General features: G+C 32.3%; 1 protein-coding gene across 1 annotated transcript; it reads left to right on the forward strand.

The window, feature by feature from the left end:
• Positions 1-7,485: 7,485 nt before the first annotated feature.
• Positions 7,486-10,609, forward strand: LOC132314714 (receptor-like protein Cf-9). The gene is made up of 3 exons (XM_059813538.1): positions 7,486-7,941; positions 8,022-9,097; positions 9,559-10,609. Exons 1-3 carry the CDS (start codon positions 7,486-7,488, stop codon positions 10,607-10,609), a joined length of 2,583 nt encoding a protein of 860 aa, XP_059669521.1.
• The last annotated feature ends 5,749 nt before the right edge of the window (positions 10,610-16,358 follow it).

Below are 16,358 nucleotides of genomic sequence, written 5' to 3' on the forward strand. Positions count from 1 at the left end.
GGTAACAAAACCAAATCACTTGTGGGTCCCGCGAATCCATTACCAATTTGCTTCTTTCCTTTAAATCTCGGCAGACCTAGTTCCTTCTTTCACTCCTCCATCAAAATATATATATATATATATATATATATATATATAATATAACAAAACTAAATCAAAAATTATATATATATATATATATATATATATATATATATATATATATAATATAACAAAACTAAATCAAAAATTCAAAATCTATTAACTTTAATAAATAATTAATTCATTAAATTTAAACAATCCAAAAATAATTAAATAATTAAATTAAAATCTAAAAATTTCGGGTTATCACACTCAATGACCAAGCAATTGATCCTGGGTTACCAGTCCACAAGTTACTACCTAGTGCGCACTAAACCCGGAATAAAACCGTTATATTGGTGTTTTTGGTTACTAGTCCTCAAGGTACCACCCAGTGCGCATTATATGAAATAAAGAGAACTCTCATCCCCCGTACTAGAGACATGCCCTAGTCGTAACAATTTTCAATGTCCATATAAGTTTTCCAAAAAATTATCAAGTTGTGCAACAAGTATATCACATATACACAATGCACAAAATCAATTATCATGCACCACCAAGTCATGGAATACACACAAGCCATGCCCTAGGTATTCAAGCTATAATAGCATATTAAATGTCATATAAGTAAAATGTGAACACTTACAAGTTAAATCATAATTTCAACTTATGAAATACTATCATCTAATCATATAACAAGTTCCAAACTACAAATTAAGCAAGTATACAACATCAATGCCTAATTACCTCAATGGAAGCATAAAATGGAATTTAATTAACTTAAATAATTAAATTCTTAAGATTACAAAGTAATTTCAAAAATTCTACAAATTATATACGTCGAAGGTCATATCAAGATCTATTATAATTTCATGATACAAGTTAATTTTACACTAGGCATCACTAGGTGAATTAAATTTCATACAAGGAAATAATTAAGTAAAGTATTCAAGACTCATTCAAATATTCTCAATTCAAGGTATGTTCATGAACATATCAAGACCTACTTTAAAACCACATTACAAGTTAATTATGCACTAGTTACAACTAGGTAAATTAAACTCAATGCCAAGAAAATAAATAAATAAAGTTCTCAAAACTTATCCAAATATTCTCTATTTAATATATATAATAGAACATACCAAGCTTATCAACAATATCAAGTTAAAAATTCACTTAAGTGAGTAGAACACTTAAAATAAAATTAATTAATCTAATTAATTAATTTTCTCTAGATTTTAAAACAACTTCAATTGCTCTTAAATTAACATAAGTTAAAGTACATACTAAGACCTATTTTAATATCACATTACAAGTTGGTTTCATGCTAGTTACAACCATGCGAATTAAACTTTCATACAAGTGAAAGATTAAATAAAAGTTTCAATACTTATTCAAATACTCCCAATTTAATATATGTTAACAAACATATTAAGGCCTAATTTAATAGCATGCCACAATTTAATTCTAATTTATATACAACCATGAGAATTAAATCTTATACAAAGAAAATAATTAAATTAAATTATAGATAAATTACATAGGCATGCATGCAAGTTGTATAAGCTTCTTACCTCATTTTAAGATGAAATCTCAAATCCCCACTGAAACGAAAATGTTTCGAATCGGGCAATACTTCTAGGTTATGTCGGGGACTACGAGGGAAACAACTTTAACCTTTGAGGCACCATGAAATCCAAACCCAAACTCAAAACCTGAACTCAAAAATAGTCGGAATCGGCTTCTAATAAGGAGGAAAGGAGCACCTCGCCAAGGCTTATGATAAACACTAAGTTACTACGGCATTTTGCAAATGGGAAGAAGGTTAATTTGAGAGAAGAAGGGTGGCAGTCCAAGGGGGCTGCCATGGATGATCTACAGCAGTGTGAGAAGAAAATGATGAAATGTTTTTAATTTTATAACCTCATATTTATAGTAAAACCCTAAAAGTGTCTTGAAAGGGTTCTGTCGGGTTCGAAAAAGTGAAATTTGCACAAACGCGCTCAAACGGTAAAACACCATAACGAAAAAGAACCGAAATGAAAAAAATTGAACGGCGTCGAAAACTGAGTCCTGTGCAGAAAGATATGCCCCGAACAAGTTCGGCGGCAACCGGGGCTGAAAACCTAAAACTGGGGAAAACGACCGTGAGGAAATTCTAAGAGTACACAACTCGACGAAAAGTGAAATTGAATCCCGTACGAGGATCCAGGCTCAAAACGAGACAATTTGCAATAACTTTTGTTAATTGCACAAAAAGGGATAACTGCAAAACTGCCCAGAATGAAAATATATTTCAAAAGATATTTTCTTAAAAACCCCTAATCAAAATATCCCCAAAATATATTTATGAAAAACACCCTAAGAAATATCAATATTTCTGAAGAATCCTTTCATCCATGCCACTGCGGGAGAAAGAAACAACCGACGAGCTTTTCTCTAAAAGTAAAGTTACGCGTTTCGAGGAAATCAACTGAAATGAAAACTCGTGAAGTTAAAACTCAACTCTGAACATTAAAAGTGAGGTTGTGCCAACAAGGTGACAAACGGGAAAAAGACAAAAAAGTGAATAGTGTCCAAAAAATGAAAATGTGGAAATGACTTGATCCTTAAAGGAAATTGTCAATCTAAAGGAAAGAGTCTCGAAAACCATTTTCGAGCACTTGAGACGACACTAAGTGATGAGTAACCGAACTCAGAAAAGAGAATTCAACGGAAAAAAAATTTATCCGTAAAATTCTGAGAAAAAGGAAAGGAAGGAAAATGACCGGGTAATTACAAAACCCATTTCCACCAAATCTTCGTCTTCATAATTTTGCCTTCAATCTTAAGTTGGGTCCATTCTCACTTTGAGTTTAGGGGGGATATTAGATTATAAGTTTACCCTTTTACCAACTACCTAGGTTTCTTGCACACTACACATTACCATGTATGATTACACTTACAATATTACTATTTATAGGTTTCTTATTCATCACTCACCTACTCATAACCTTCTCCTATATTAAGGACCCCATTATACTGTATACATATAATGGAATACAATATCATATTAATTCTTTCTCTCAATATTTATAGAAGTAAGAGAGATTAGGAGACTGTGGATAGTTGGTTAGTTCGTTGGGGGTGGTGGTGGAGGCAGCACCACCTCGAGCGAGCATGATGAGGCAGAGAGCCAAATACTCTGCCACAAGATGTTCCTCACTGGGCAAGCCCTCGCGGCCATAAACGACGTCACTATGAAAGTAGCAAAGGGAACATCAAAGGAAACGTTGGAGTCGGTGGCATCATGGCATCGTGTGAGAGCGTAAGGTTTACGTTGTCTTCCCATAATCACCAGAATTTCGATCTGAGAGAAAAATCAGGGAGAGAGATTGGGAAAAGATGGTATGTGCTAATGTGTAAAGATGGGTGACAAAAATTTGACATAATATGTTATGTGGCAATATATTAGTGGTTGGGACAATAAATTTGCTGGTGGGTATCGGGAGAGATTATTAGATTTTTCTGAACCATTGACACTTGGTAGACCAGTTTAAATTCTCAATTTGAAAACAATGTCCGTACAAGAGTGTATTAATATATTACAAAAAAAAATTACATTAGTTTTGAATGGATTAGTCTACCAAATGTCAAATGGTCCATGACCATCTAATAATTTATCGAGTATCAAACTACCTATTAATTTCTCTAATAATTTACACAAGGTAGGGATGGGGAAAAGTCTTGCTTGCTAAGTGTTGCTCGTTTATATTGATAAATTATAAATGTCTTACTTGTATAAAAGAAAAAAGAATAACTATCATAGTTGAAAATTAAAAAAAAGTACTCTTATAAACTCGTCCGTGACATCCTCATATGACCAGTTGAAAATTAAAAAAAGTACTCTTATAAACTCGTCCGTGACATCCTCATATGACCAGTTGATAATTATTTATTTATTTTTTTTAAAGGCAAGAAAGTCAGTGAATAATTTGTTAAATTATGATGCGAGGCTCAAGAGAGCTCAAAACCTTGCCCTTCCATAATCATGGGGACATTGGGGAAGAAACCCACCGCTAGGGCAGGATACCCTTCATTATCTATTTGTTTTCGGCTCCATTTATTTCAATGTAAAATATTTTCTTTTTCAGGTAAAATATTGTTTTATTTTTATTTTTTCAATTTAAAATTGATGGATAAGTTATTTTTGTTAATTTTTTTTTTTTTTTCATAAAATAAAAAATTATTTTCAAAAAAATATTTTACATCCAAACAAACGGAGTTATGTAAAATATTTTAAGAATTTATGGGGTCTTTAGTTGTTCCAAAAGAAAGTAAAATGTTTTACCTGGTAAAATTTTTACAGTCTTTTTACCAAAACGATTTATCAACAAAACTTGCGTAAGTCATTTTGCGTTTTATCCAATTGCAAACCCCATCACCCCGACTCTCGACTCCGCGTCTGTGAAACCGACGACTCTCTGTCTCCACTCTGAAACGCTACACCTTCGAACTTCGCTCTCTCTTCACTTTGAACACTTCCGTTCGTCGCTGTGAATCCTAGAAGAAAATTTAATCCTCGACCGGTGCGGTCGCTCCAAAGGCTTCTGATTCGTTATGTTTGCGGACCATTGAACACTTCTGATCCGGTTATTGATCAGGAGTACACCATCGAGAGCAAAAGGTTGAGTCTGCTTCCATCAATTGGCATGTATGACAACAATTTGTTTCTTTCTTCTTGTTTTTCTTATACATTAATTTCTTGGTTAATCTCTACTGGTTTTCATACTAGCATTGGGTTTGATTGTTGAATTCGTAAGTGTTTAATTCTCATGTATAAATGGTATTCCTGACTGCCTCGATTGGATGTTGTTATTTGTGATCTTCTTGGTGATCCATCAGTACTACTGCAATGTTTATGTTTGATAGTGTCTTTTGTGACAGGGTGGGTGTTTTTTTTTTTCTTTTTCTTTTCCTATTCTTTAATTTTCATAAGTATTCTTTGCTCCTTATTAATTTGGTACCTGGGATCCTCATTTTAAATGAGTAATCGTTAACAATATGGTTTGGACTAATTATATTAAATTGTTGTTTAGATCCAAATTTCTATTTTTATATCTACTGTGGATGTGTAATTGTGTGTGTGTGTGTGTGTGTATATATATGTCCGTATTTATGTAAATTTCAGTTAGGTATTCATTAATTGATTTATTTAATTTTCTTGATTTTATTTATTGATAGGTGTTGTTTTAATTTGGATTTTGAACTAGTTTTGTGTTTTTACAAGAATATGATATTTTATTGTTGATTGATTTTGGAAAAGAACTAAGAATTGTTTATGGTTGTTGGTTGTGTTATGTTTTTGGCCTTTGAAAATGGGCTCGACATTTTTTTCTTTCTTTTGAGCTAAAATACTGAAGTATAAACTTGGAAAATGATAACATGGTTTAACACAAAGCTTGCTTTAGTTGCCACCAATACAAGTGTACCCTCAAGATTGATTTCATCACTTGTGATGTTGATACTCATCTGCTTGCTTTATACATAATCAGTATATATGCATAGATACATGTCTATTTGCAAATATGTATCTGTGAGAATTGTATGCTCTTTTATATTAGTTATTGATTTTTCTGATGTAGGTTTTGTGTGATATATATTTTTGTGTTTAGGAGCTTGATGTAAAATATATATATTAAGGGCTTGCACAAGTTGATTTTGCTCTACTACTTATGTCCTACCTAGATCATATTGTAAAAGTTTATATACTTAGTACAGGTATTTATGCATTTGTGATTCTCATTTCTGTATCGGCGTGCAACCTAGGGGCCATGGGCCTCTACAATTTTTGGAAAAAGGGCCAATAATTGGGCCTATATATATATAGTAGATACTAATTTTCGAAAAGATTTTTCATTCAGCTCCTGAAGTTCACAAGGAATCTCAATTTAGCCTTCTTTAAAAACTTTTACTTTTGAAAGATTAAGGAATGGATTTGAAAACCAGAATATAACTCGTCCAACTTCTCCTCATTTTACCATTTTTTACTTGGATTTTTATTTTCATACATATCTATGTCACTTGTATAGGAACTTATGGTTAATGAAATAGCTCCTCCTTTTTTTTTTTTTCTTATATTATGTTTTATACAATTTTTTTAAATTTTATTTTTATACAACTCGTTCCATGCCCTGACAGAGCATGTGAATCTCTTATTCAATGTGAAAACGTAGCAGAGTCTCTAATTCCGGCCACCAGTTAGCAATTGCAACCTCCGGCCTTTAAAGGGTGACTTAGAAATCCAACAAGTTGGAGCGTACCTTTCTGAAGACTTTGGAGTCATTCTATTAATTGTTTCATGCTCTCCTTTCATGCATTTTGATTTAGTGGTTCTTTCTGACTTTCTCTTCCAAGACTTTGGAGTCAACTCCATATACTAGTGACAGTCATGCTCATGGGTTGGATTCCATCAACGACTTGTGTGTGTTTCTTCCCCCATGGGAAGAAAAAATTAGTATTGACTTGTTTCGAATAAGCTACATCGCCCTGTAGCTAAAGGGTAGAATTAATATAGGATAATTCATTAAACTTTGAAAATCAGAAAACATAAAGTACATAGAATAGTAAACGAAAGAATTTAAAAGTTGCTTTCATGTATTTGAGTGTAGCATATTAAATCAGCTTGATCAAATGTTTGTGTTTAGTAAATTGTCATTCGTAGACAAACACGAACACAGTATATATATGTATATATATATATATGTGTTTGTGTATATATATATATATATATATATATATATATTAGGATTTTAGGACTGTTGGGACAAACACGAACACAGTATAATATATTAGGATTTTAGGACTGTTGGAACTAAAATTAAAATTTATCAGAATTTAATTCATAAAGAACACAATAATATTTATATTTCATGAGATTCACAATTCATCAATAAAAGTTCGGCCTCAAGGCTTGGAAACACTTGTGATTCAAGAAGCTAGCTCCTACATGCCACAGTTGGCCATTGCAATTATTCCCGGTCAAACATTGTGAATGATATTATTGATAATGCATTGTCAATAATATCAGGCACCGGAAGTCTCGATTTTGGAGTCATTCTATTATTCTTGCATCTCGAGCTCTCTTTCTTCACTACTGCGTGGATCCTTGTTTTTGGTGTTAAAATGTCAAGCTGCATGAAGGGTCACCCCAGCAACATCTTAAAGCCACAAAGTCAGAAGAGAAGCTAATGCCTAATGGGGTTACCCCTAGCTTTTCCAAAGAACTCCAAGCGAAGTTCATACTTCATACAGCAGCGGTGAAGCTCACGGGTCAACCCCAGATGCACCTTTAAAGCCACACCACTGACCACCCCCCCCAACAACACCTCTTCACTTCCACTTCATTGCTTGGTGTTTATTGTTCCTCATATATAATTGCCTAAAATGAGGTTCTCACTCTTTCTATGGCTTTTCTTGTGCACCACACTTTCAATCTTCTGCATTAATATCATCCCAGTACACAGCCAGTGTTTAGACCATCAGAGAATTTTGTTGCTTCAGTTGAAGGACAGCCTAAAATTCAATTCGTCGCTTTCAAACAAGCCGCTGCTCTGGGATCATCTTACGGATTGTTGCGAGTGGGGTGGTGTAAGATGCGACAATGTAGGCCATGTTATCGGTCTTGACTTGAGGAATGAATCAATCTCTGGAGGAATCCACAATTCAAGTAGTATTTTTGGTCTCCGGTATCTCCAAAGCCTGAATTTGGCCGACAACAATTTCAACTCTACGCATATTTCGTCTGGGTTTGAGAAGCTAACTAGTTTGACATATCTGAATTTGTCACATGCGAACTTTGCTGGGGAAATTCCAATAGGAATTTCGCGCTTGACAAGGTTGGTCTCGCTTGATTTCTCTCTCTCTCTTCACACTTTTTTAATGATCAACTTGAAACCTCAAATTTGAAATTGCTTGTTCAGAATCTCACGGAGCTTACAGAACTCCATCTTGATTTTGTAAAAATATCATCCACGGGAGAGGAATGGTGTGAGGCCATATCTTCTTCACTTCCTAATTTGCAAGTGTTGCGCTTGGCTCATTGTGATCTATCAGGTCCTCTTTGTTCTTCCTTGGAGAATCTCCTGTCCCTTTCGGTGATTGATCTGAGTGTGAACAATATGACTGGCCCAGTACCAAATTTCTTTGCAAATTTCACGAATTTGACAGAATTAAGTCTCAGAAATTGTAATTTGCATGGAACTTTTCCAGAAAAAATCTTCCACATATCAACTTTACGTACGCTTGATTTATGGAGCAATGAACTACTCGAGGGTTCTTTGCCAGAATTTTCTCAGAATGGATCTCTTCAAACCTTGTATCTCATTTCCACAAAATTTTCTGGGAGATTACCAATTTCTTTAGGTAATCTTCGGATGTTGTCCACTCTAGACCTTTACGAATGCAGTTTCAGTGGACCAATTCCAAGTTCAATCGCAAACCTCACCCAACTTGTTCATCTGGGTTTGTCTTGGAACATGTTGACCGGTCCAATCCCTTCATTTTCGATGTCCAACAATCTCACAAGAATAAACTTATCCAACAATAATTTTACGGGTGTGATTCCTTTCTCACACTTTGACGGACTCTCGAATCTTGAAGCAATTGATTTGCGTAATAATTCACTCAAAGGGGGTATTCCATCATCTCTTTTTGAACTCCCATCTCTGAAGGTGATTCAGCTTTCACTTAACAGTTTTGATGGTCAAGTCGAAGAATTTTCTAATGCTTCCGCCTCTCTACTGGAGTCCATTGATTTGAGTAGTAACAATTTACAAGGTCGGGTTCCCATGTCTTTCTTTGAGCTCGGAGAGCTCACTGAGCTTTCACTCTCTTCGAACAACTTCAGTGGCCTTCTACAACTAGAAACGGTGTACAAGCTGAGTAATCTTACTACACTTGACCTTTCATACAATAGCTTGTCAATTGGTACAAGTGGTAGTATTTCGAGCTTGTCTTCCATCCCCCTGTTTAAATTTGGCTTCTTGCAAACTGCAAAGTTTTCCTGACCTAAGGAACGAATCAAGTCTGTCCTACTTGGACCAATTGACAATTGACAATCTCAATTATTTGGATCTTTCTCATAATCTGCTTTTTGATTTTCAAAAACCTTATGTCATCCCCATTAACCTTGTTGTCCTTGACCTACACTCTAACCAGTTTTATGGGGAAATCCCAATACCACCAAAATCAGTTGAATACATGGACTTCTTAATCAATAATTTCAGCTCTTCCATCCCTGCTAATATTGGTATCACTGGTGCAATTTTCTTCTGTGTGTCAAATAATAGCATCACTGGAGCTATCCCTCAATCAATTTGCGAAGCGCCGTTCCTTAGAATACTAGATTTGTCCAATAATTGTTAGTGGAAGAATACCATCATGTTTGATCGAAAGGAGCACGAGTAAACTTGCAGTACTGAATTTGAAAAATAACAAGCTTAATGGAAATGTTTCAAGGACATTCCCGAGTTCCTGTGCTCTACAGACTCTGGATCTCAGTGGTAATCAGTTGGAAGGGCGGGTTCCGATATCATTGTCAAATTGTACAAGTTTAGAGGTGCTAAACCTCGGAAAGAACAAGATCAGTGATAGATTTCCATGTTTTTTGGAGAATACATCCAGTATACGTGTTTTAGTTTTGCGCTCTAATAGGTTTCAAGGAGACATTGGCTGCCAAGGGGGGAACGAAAATAGCTGCCTGAATCTTCAGATCATTGATCTAGCTTTCAACAACTTTAGCGGTGATCTACCATCAGGTTCTTTCTCTAATTGGAAGACAATGATGATTGACAAGGATAGTGCACAACCAAAGTTTAATCAACTGGGTTTTCAGTATGGAAATATGTACTATTCAGATAAAGTGGCGCTCATCTACAAGGGGTTAGAGGTGGAGCTGGTGAAAGTTTTAACTATTTGTACATCCATTGATTTTTCAAGCAATAGATTTGAACCAGATGCTATTGGAAATCTCAAATCGCTTGTTCTTCTCAACTTATCACATAACGCCCTCACAGGCTCAATTCCAGCATCACTGGGAAATTTGAAGGAGCTCAAGGCATTAGACCTTTCACAGAACATGCTAAGTGGGATGATTCCAACACAGCTTGCAAGTCTTACATTTCTTGCAGTCTTGAATGTGTCATACAATCTCTTGGTTGGAAAAATTCCAACAGGTTCACAGTTTCAGACATTTTCAGAAACTTCATTTCAAGGAAACAAATTGCTATGCGGCTTTCCTTTGAACACAAGTTGCAATAATACTGAAGTTGCACAAGTTTCGCCACCAACGTTCGAAAAAAGGCATTCATTGTTTGAGACTGAAGTCTACCTGAGTGTTGCACTGGGATTTATTGTGGGTTTGGCAATTATATCTGGCCACTTGTGTTTTGTAGAAGATGGAAGCAATGGTACTACAAACATGTGGATCGAGTTTTTCTGGGAAGAAAACTGCAGAGAAGAGCTTTCAGAAATCCAATTCCAAGGCTTTAGTGCTGGTGAAGAGACGTAAGGGACGTAGTAAAGTACTTATGATGAACTTGAAGTCTTGACTTGAGTCGTTCCAATGACCGGAACAGATTTGTCAATGCATATGAGCAAGCTTGCATATTATTGCCTGATAACGGTAAGTAATTTATTTGAAGTGTTTTTATAAAATATTGAGACTAGCATAAAAACTATTGAGATGTTTGAAATGCAAATCCTTTTATGTATAATTTATTTTGATACTTGGTGCAGTTTGTTAATTTATTTCTTCTTCTTTTTTTTTTCCCTCAGAAGTTTGTTAATTTCTTATAATCAATAAAACTTTTGCTATATAGTTTTGAACTCCAGGGTTGTTAAAGTTCAACTGGAGCAGCACCTTTTTGCTAAGCATAGAAATATGGAAATAAAATGTTGCATGATAATCAATTCTTTTGAGAGCTTAAATGGTGAGATCTTATGATCCTGAATCTTGACCCTAAAATTTCTTCTTTAAGCTATTGATTAATTAGTAAATAGTAATAGGTTAACTATCATATAATATTTATTGTCTTGCTCTCAAAACATATACAGTAATTTTTTTGGAAGACCAACATATGAAATAACCTACTTTAATACAATGAACAGTGCTTCATTCCTCTTCCTCTTGATGCCACTTCCCAATATACTGATTTATGCTTATGTAAATTCTTACAGTCTAGCATATGCAAAATAGTGATTTTCCCTTTCCCACAAATAATAATAATAACAAAATAGCAACAAATAAATAAAGGGTAAAGTGCGAAAAACCCTCTAAACTATTGCTCTTTTGCAAATAACCTCTTTGAAGTAAAAATTGCCCCGAGCTTAAATGGTGAGATCTTAAAAGACTATTTTACCCTTGCTCATTAAAATTTTCATTTCTTATTAAATTGTTTTTATTATCTTTTCTCTATTGTAAATATTAATTATACTATTTACCTTAATTTTATTATAGTTTCAATTTATCATAAAAATGAAAAAAAAAGATAAATAGATTTGTAACTACCATTTTCTAAATTGATTAACTTATTTTTAAAACTTTATTATTTATAGTAAAACTTATTATAACCAATTTAAACATTTTTATTGTAAAAAATATCTTTTTTTTTCATAAAATATATTGATGAAAAATTAATAAAATATTTTTTAAAAAATGCCTTCTTTTCATGTAATATATTCAGTAAAAATTTAAAAATTAAGTAATTATTTTTAAAATTTGCACCTAAATTTTTTTATTTAAATAATTAATTAAAAAAATTAAAGATAAATTTAAACAAATTTAATGGAGAATATGTCATCAAATTAGTATGAATTTTTTTTTTATAATTTATTTGGATAAGAAAAAAATATTAAATTTAATTCAATAAGAAGGGGCATTATGGTCATTTAATTAAATATAGTATAGATATTGAGGTATGTTGCAAAAAAATGTGATAGTTTGGAGGGTTTTATGCACAAAATATAATTCAGGGTTATTTGTAAATTCAAACATAGTTTAAGAATTTTTTTGCACTTTATTCATAAATAAATAAAAATTTATCCAAAAAATATACTGATTTTCAATGAATAGCTGGGTCCTATATAAATCCAAGTAGAATATTACCATGATGGCTATATCAAAGGGATTCATGTTTCATTTTTAGCTTAGAATATCACTTTATTTATCTTCGACGCCTTATTTGGTTCTTCTTCTCTCCTTCTAGATCTTAGCATTAGACTCTCTCTCTCTCTCTCTCTCTCTCTCTCTCTCTCTCTCATGGGCGTGTTATTTTAATTTAGTTTTTTGCTTGTAATTTAATTGCTTCGCTGAAGGAGACTGTAATTGATCATCATTGTATTTGTTGTAAGATTAGTGAAGAAATGTTTGATTAGTTCTTTTGGAAGGTATCATTTTATATCTGATTGCTTATTTTGTAATTTGACTTACCCTTGAAATAGATAAACCTTGAGAGTGTATGTATAGTCTTGTTCACGAACCTGATCAGCGACATTCACTTAATCTTTTAAAGTTAGAACGAGAAGGCAGAATTTAAGTTGAAAAAGAAATTCTTGCAATTTTGTTCTAGACCAATTAATTGAGTGGTACACTAGGAAGCACCAACTGTATCACACACAAGTGGGGGTGGACCAGACATGTGCCGGACACTTCTAAAAATGTTCAAAAATTTAAATATTTTATTTTTTTGGTTAGATGCGGTTGAGACATTATAATGACACCACTAACATCCACGTGAGGGTTGATTTTGTATTATTTTTCTTACAATAATGTGGTTGAATAAAATTTTAAAAAAATAATATAAAAATTTTTAAAAATAAAACAACAAACATCTAAATTCCAAATTGATAATTTCATTTATGATTATATATATAAAATGAGTAAAATTTATGAGTAAAATTGATATTGAAATAGAATAACTTTGAAACAAGTTTGGTTATAATTTTTTATGTCCGAGGAGTGAGGATGCTGCGTTGGGAACTGCGGATCGGCATTCTCCAACCTTGATAGTCTCAAGCGCTTCCGCACAGCACAGTGAATGAGTGTACAAAATTAAATTCATTATCCAATTTAGACTTGAATATCAAACATCAAAATACCCAAATTCCAAAATCAAGTCTGAGAACTTGAATTAATCGGTGAGTTTTAACATTTTTGAGTCTGATATGTGAGGAGGCAGTAGTAGTAGTGGTTCAAGCTTGTCTTCCATCCCCAAGATTTATTATTTACATTTGGATTACGTTTGTTTGAACGTAAAAGAAAATATAATTTTTTATTTTTATTTTTTGGTGTTCGGTTATCGTAAAATATTTACGAAGAAAAAAAAATATTAAAATTTAACGAAAATAACTTATTCATTAATTTTCGACAAGTTATTTTATATGCCTCGCCCGATGGACTCGACCTCAATCTTAACGTAGACCTTTATCAAACACTGACGAAGTAAAAATAAAAAAAATATTTTATCTAAAAAGAAAAATATATTTTTTAAAAAGAATATTTTATGTAGAAACACAAGATTAGCTTCTTGCAAGTTGCAAAATTTTCCTAATCTCATAAACCAATCAAGTATGGTTGAATTGGACCTTTCAGACAACCAAATTGATGGAATGATACCCAACTGGATTTGGGAAGTAGGCAGTGGAAGTCTCTATTATATGAATCTCTCTCATAATCTCCTTTTTGATTTCCTATGTCATTACCACTGCCCTTGTTACCCTAAATTTGTCCAATAATTGTTTGAGTGGGAGAATACCAACATGTTTGATAGAAAAGAGCACGGGTACACTTGGGGTATTGAGTTTGAGAAATAATAAGCTGAGCGAAAATGTTTCGTGGACATTCCCGAGCAACTGTGATCTACAGTCTCTGGGTTTGGGAATTATCACGTGGCCACTTGTGTTCGGTAGAAAATGGAGGCAATGGTACTACAAACAAGTGGATTGAGTTTTTTTGAGAAGAATATTGCAGAGAAGAGCTTACAGAAATCCAATTCCAATACTTTAGTGCCGGTGAAGTCTTGACTAGACACGGTTAATTGAGACAATGCAACAACACATTTGACATACTTTTATGACACATTTAAATGGTTTTGTAATTATTTCTATTATAAAAATGAGATTCAATGTAATTTAAAATATATTAAAAAAATAATAATAAATTTTTTAAAAAGAAATCCTCCGGGGCCAGGTCAAATCATATATGTTTGCTGATTATTTCCATTCATTTGGGTATGTCGGCTTATTTTTTCATGTTGAAGAGCTTCTTCCAACTAATTGTATGAATGTATGATTACTTTAAGATGGTCTGGAGATGCACTCCTTTGAAGCTAAAGACAGCACCATCTGAAGTCTAAGGGTCTCATTTTATTTTTTTTATTGTAAGTATTGCCATATTTAATGAAAATAAATTATAACATGCATCACGAAAATTTATTATGCAATCATTTGATCCATGTGTTAAATTTTGTTTGATTTTTAATGGACCTAATAATTGTTCATTAAAAATTATATGTCTATTTATTATTGGTCTACGTCAACAGTGAGTATGTTGTAATCTTCATTAGTGAAGACTTAAGTATTGTCTTTAAAATTTAAACCGTGTTTCAAAAATTAGTCATACGTCTTGATCCAATTTTCATGGTATACGTGATGAGATATCATTATTCAAAATATTTTGGACAATTAATCCAGAAGGGTAAAATGTAATTCTAAAACTTTTTCAAAGTGTGTTAGAGCATCTCCAGCGGTATGTTAAAATACCATTTTATGTAAAATATACACTGTCGCCTATGATGTGTAAATTTTTTTCATCTCTAGCAGTATGTTAAGATATATTGTTACATCACCAATGTGTAAAAGGATTGTGTAAAATACACAACCTCTTTACACGGCCAAATTAATATATTTCCTTTTTCATTCATCTTTCTCATTTCATTAAAGAATCAACCATATATTAAGCAAGTTTGTAAAAGTTATGTGGGTCCTGGCATGACACATGGTTGATTGTTATTGAGAGATATATTTTTACACAAAAGTTATAAAATAACCGTTAGAACTAAAATTAAATAATTCAAAATTTTTGTGAAAATCTATCATGACACATCGAATTTATACAAAAAAAAAAAAAAAAAAAAAAACATACATAACGGTTGGAGCCTACATGTTAAAAATTAAAAGTAAGGAAGCCTTTTAGGAAAGGCGTCATTCGTAATTACGCAGTTGCTTTTTGACTCAAAAATTTTTAAACTTTTGATTCTTTCTCGTCTTCCCTTTCATTAAATTATGAAGGTGGTGGTAAGACTTGGAGTCAACTTCATACGCCAAGTTTGCCAACTGTACTTCATGTTAATTGCTAAGGGTACCTTTAGTAACGTTTTCGTTTTCTGTTTTTGTAGTCTTAAGAAAGTAAAAACATAATTTTGTTTTTTTGAGTGAAAATAAAAAAACAGAAATGTTGTTTATTAACACTTGTTGTTGCCACAAATTTAAAAACATAAAACAATAATTGTGTTTACTAATACAACATATTTGTTACAAAATGTATATAATATTTTTTAAATTTTTTATTTTTTTCATGGTAAAAATTTAGGAGTTAGTGATTAGAAGAGAGGGTAGATGACTTGAACACGAACTCTCGAATACAGGGAGCGGCCTAACCACTCAAGCACGACACTTTCTTTTATTAAAATTATTTTGTCACAAAAAATCATTTACAATATTTAATTTATATATTAAATATATATAAATTAATTTGTATATTTAATATATATATTATATATTAAAATATATTTTTATCAAATAAAAAATAATATACAATATTTAATTTATTCTATATTAAAAATATATATTTTTATTAACATTTAATATGTAACTTAGTATATAACACAAATAATATGAATTTTATTTGAAATGAATAGTGCCTGTGCACTAATATTAGTGAAAACATTTATCTGCTACAGTACCGAAAATATAAGAAATATCATTTTGATGTTTTCTCTTTTCTTCACAAAAATTGAAAACGTTTTCTATTCTAGAAAAAATATATATATTTTATTGAACGCGATTTTTGTCTTCGTTTTGCCTTTTTAAAGATTGATAACAGAAAATAAGAAACGTTTCTCGTTACTAAACAAAATCTAATATATTCTGTTTTTAGTTTTCTTGAAATTTGACTGTCAAAAATATTATATACTCCATATATGTTATATCTTCAGAAATTCATATATATATATATATATATATATATATATCTTGTGCGC

The sequence above is a fragment of the Cornus florida genome, unplaced genomic scaffold (genome assembly GCF_030987335.1).
Source record: "Cornus florida cultivar Cherokee Brave unplaced genomic scaffold, ASM3098733v1 CherokeeBrave_3.0.0_Hap2_Chr06, whole genome shotgun sequence".
Classification (NCBI taxonomy): Eukaryota; Viridiplantae; Streptophyta; class Magnoliopsida; order Cornales; family Cornaceae; genus Cornus; species Cornus florida.